Source organism: Lithobates pipiens, unplaced genomic scaffold, assembly GCF_037356315.1.
Source record: "Lithobates pipiens isolate NorthernLeopardFrog02 unplaced genomic scaffold, aLitPip1_a1.2 Scaffold_3, whole genome shotgun sequence".
Classification (NCBI taxonomy): domain Eukaryota; kingdom Metazoa; phylum Chordata; class Amphibia; order Anura; family Ranidae; genus Lithobates; species Lithobates pipiens.
The window spans coordinates 207054547-207058519 of record NW_027507790.1 but is presented as its reverse complement, the minus strand read 5'-3'; the positions used below and the strand labels follow the sequence as shown (position 1 = coordinate 207058519).

At 41.9% G+C, this 3973-nt stretch overlaps 1 protein-coding gene across 1 annotated transcript in view; it reads left to right on the top strand.

Annotated features, from left to right (window-relative positions):
- The window catches only part of SNX18 (sorting nexin 18), a 52209-nt gene extending 48576 nt beyond the window's left edge, over window positions 1-3633 (top strand). The window contains exon 2 of the mRNA XM_077462747.1: window positions 2897-3633. Within this exon, the coding sequence (XP_077318873.1) occupies window positions 2897-3150 (254 nt within the window). The 3' untranslated portion in view covers window positions 3151-3633. The remainder of the gene's footprint in view (window positions 1-2896) is intronic.
- Window positions 3634-3973: the final 340 nt, after the last annotated feature.

Here is a 3973-nt window from a genome sequence, read left to right as displayed (position 1 = left end):
GCTCCTACAGCACTCCAAAAATGCGGCTTGCAGGACTTTTTTGACCGCTGTGCAAGTTCACCGCTCCGGTGTGAAAGCCCTCGGGGCTTTCACACTGGAGACACAGCAGTGGCTTTTTCAGGGCACTTTGCAGGCGCTATTTTTAGCACTTTAGTGTGAAAGCAGCCTAAGTGTTCATGAAGCCTAAGTATGTCCAGATATCGAAGCGATTCAATACATGCCATACACCATGTTAGAATTGGAGGGGGCTGCAAATGCTGACCAAAGTGTAGACATTGAATCTTTGAGGTGGGAGGGCACAATATGTTTTTAACAATGTAATCATCTTCGTAGAGGCGGAATCGGGTGACTGTTTTGGGGTGATGCTGCTCCCCTCAGTCTTAGACCTCTATTACTTAATGCTGAACTCCAACTCTGCATTACATACTAGACTTCGAAACTGTGTATTACACCTGTCCGCTGAACTCTGCATTACCTACTTTTTACTTCCTGTGTTACTTATACTGACCCCTGCACTCTGCATTACATGCTACTTATACTAAACTATTTTACTTACTACTGACCCTTGTACTTTGTGTTATACTGCCGACCTTTGAACTCTGCTTAATATACTACTGAACCCTGCATTACAGGCTACTGACTTCTATACTCTGCATTACATACGAATAGTGCATTACTTGCGCCAGACCCCTACACTGTTGCTTTTTATTGACCCCTGCGTTGCTTACTCTAGACCCCTGCACGTTGCATTATATACTACTTTGTGTTGCATACTACTGACCCCCTGCACTCTTCATGGCATACTAGATCTCTGAACACTGCCTTAGGCCGGTCATAGATGGTTTGCCACTGTTGCTGATTCAAACCATGTATGGGCAGGCAGTTGATCGATTGGACTGGATTTGCTGGGGACTATTGCTAGCGACTGGCGTTCTCTGCACGTGCGGGTTGCGAACACGCCTGAGCTCATCCTTATATTGATAATCCTTATCCGATAATCATGGTCTTCCCTGTCCCCTTCTTTCGGGAGAATACAATGTCTCGGCAGGAAGGATTCCCCTGTCAGCACTATCTGTGTTGATGAGGGAACCACTGGTTGCAGGAAAGAAATTTGCACCATCTATGGCCAACCTTACGTACTTCTGGCACCTGCACTACGCATTTCATACTACAGAGCTCTGGACTTTGCATTACTAATTTATTGCACCTGAGTGATCTTTGATCTTTTCCGTGTTGTTTGGTTACCTATCCAAAGTTGCCCAACTCTGTTCTAATATTTTGGGGGTTACTTAACATGTGATGTAATACTTTGGCGTGTTTGTGGGTCCTAAATGTGTATACAGCATATGTCTGTGCAGGTGTGTTTTGTGCTTTTTAATTATTTTTTTTTTAGTTTTTAACTTTATAAGGGTCCATTCACACAGGGGCAACACGACTGAGCGAGACTTTGGGAGGCAACTTGGACACGACTTGAGTATGAATCACAGCACGACTTGAGGCAACTTACAAGGCAACTTGAAGTTGCTTCCAAGACAGGAGACTTTACCAGTGGCCAATCACATAATAATCAGCTCTGTGGGAGGGAGGGGTTTGCCTAGAAAACTATTTTTACTTCCTGGAAAGTTGCTTCAGTTAAGGGGATCAGACTTGGAGGCAACTTCTATTGAAATCAATGGGTACAAGTTGCCTAGAAGTCGGATTGAAGTAGTACAGGAACCTTTTCTGAAGTCGGAGCAACTTCAGTAGTGTACATTAAGACGGCTCTCATTCACTTACATTGATTTTATCATGTTGTGCGACTTGAGGCAACTTGGGGCGACTTCAAGTCGGATCCAAAGTTGCCCCTGTGTGAATGGACTCTTACTGTTACAAATCAACCACTGATGTTCATTCTGTGTATTATAGGTATATTTGGGAACGTAGAGTCTTCAAACTTTGGCCCTGCAGTTTTTCAGGAACTACAATTCCCTTCCCATCATGCCTTGTCATGTCCGTGAATGTCAGAGTTTACAATGCCTCATGGGATGTATGTTCCGCAACAGCAGGAGGGCCGTAGTTTGAAGATGCCTTGTCTATTATCTCCTTCTCACCCAGCAGCTCCACTGAGCATAAATCTGGAAGTCTTTAGGGCTAAGCAATCTGGTTTATTGAAATCCTACAAAGGCATATGACTCCTTTTCATGGATTCTCTTACTCTGAGTTTAAAAGCTGGTGGTAGGACATGCAACAGGAATTGTCACTGCTGGAGGTAGGAGAGCAAAGCTTGGCCATAGATGTTAAGGTTTCTCATGTTCAAGATTGCAAGCTAAATTAGAGACATCACTTGGTTCTCCTATCCATGCTACATAGTGTCGATTGGTGGATCAGTACTGCTTACTATTGTATCCGACAGCTTCTGCTCCCCTGGTTGGATGCAGGTGCTTTTTGGCTGAGAACATATCTCACGACTCCTTTGATAAAAATCGATTGATAAATTCATCAGGAATCAAAACGTGATTCCTGTATTGTCACTATTAGGGCATAGCCAGCATAAGGGTGCAGAAGAAAAGGCAGTGTGCCCATATTCCCATTTTTTGGAAGTGTACCGATCACTTTCAATAGTGGAGTGCCCCAGATTACATTGAAGACATGGCCACTGTGAGCTTTTCCTACTAGATGGCCTTGGGTGTTCAAAAAATGATAAAAACATGTACTTTCTAGCTTGGGAAACATATATTCATGCTGCAACTCCCCTCACCCACTTTTGTTGAGGGTTTCTTTTAAGTCCACCACCCTTCGAACGTAAGGATTTATTGAACATTTTATAACTTGAGATTTTTTTGGGGGGTGAGGTTAATTGTTGGGTTTAGTTCCACTTTAACGACTTGGACTGTAACCATTTCCTTTTGTTTTATAGGCGCTTTAAACAAAGTCCGCGAGAGCAAGAAGCATGTGGAAGAGAGCAAGATGGAACTCCAGAAGGCGAGCGACATCCAAGACCGCTGCAACATTATCTCCTACGCAACCCTGGCAGAAATCCAGCACTTTCACAAAATCCGCGTGCGGGACTTTAAATCACAAATGCAGCATTTCCTACAACAACAGATAACTTTCTTTCAAAAAGTGACACTAACATTGGAGGAGGCGTTACAGAAATACGACGCAGCCTAGGGATCATTTCAGAGACTCTGAACTTTTTTTTTTTCTCCTCGTTTCGGGGAAGTTTAAATCCGGGGTTGTAGTCACCCCCCAACACAAGATAAAAAAAAAAACCTGTTGCCAATAATTGGCGGTGGTACACGAATGGTCGTACATTTATTTTTAGTTTACTGTGATGCAGAAACCAACATTGGAACTCTGATATAACAGTTCCGCATAGATCCAGCATAGCACATTTATATTTAAATTATATCATGTAAGCTTACACTACCATTGTACCTATGTTGTGGGGAATGAAGTATGCAGATTTGCCTTACCATTTCTTGGGAGTGAGTTCAGTGCATACTTTGGGTGGACTAATTAACAAACGACATGTCATCAGTTGCCTTTTTTTTTTTTTAATTACATTTTGGATTTAACAAATCCTCTGTTTACAGAACTTCTACTTGAGAAACTTTTCTTGTGCCTTCCTAAACATCATTTTTTTTTCTTTTTTTTTCTTTTTTTTTTTTTTTTTTCTAGTAATAAATTCATATTTTATCACAGGAGATTGATGCATATGGTGTTCTCTTCTAATTTGTTTGATGGTAGACATAGGAGAACTCCTTGTATTCAGGAGGTCAGAAAGTCAAAGTGAAATTTCAGACTGTTGTTGGGTATGTTGGTTACATGATATGTACAAAGTTGTGCTGAACTCTACTAGTGAATTGTGGGAAGCACCGAGGGAGACCTTTATTCATGTTTAATATTCTTAGTATAGATGAGGATTACAGCGAAGGGAAGCCATGTTCATCTTTCTACAGGTCTTATGCTGAAGTGAAGAGAAATATCTAGA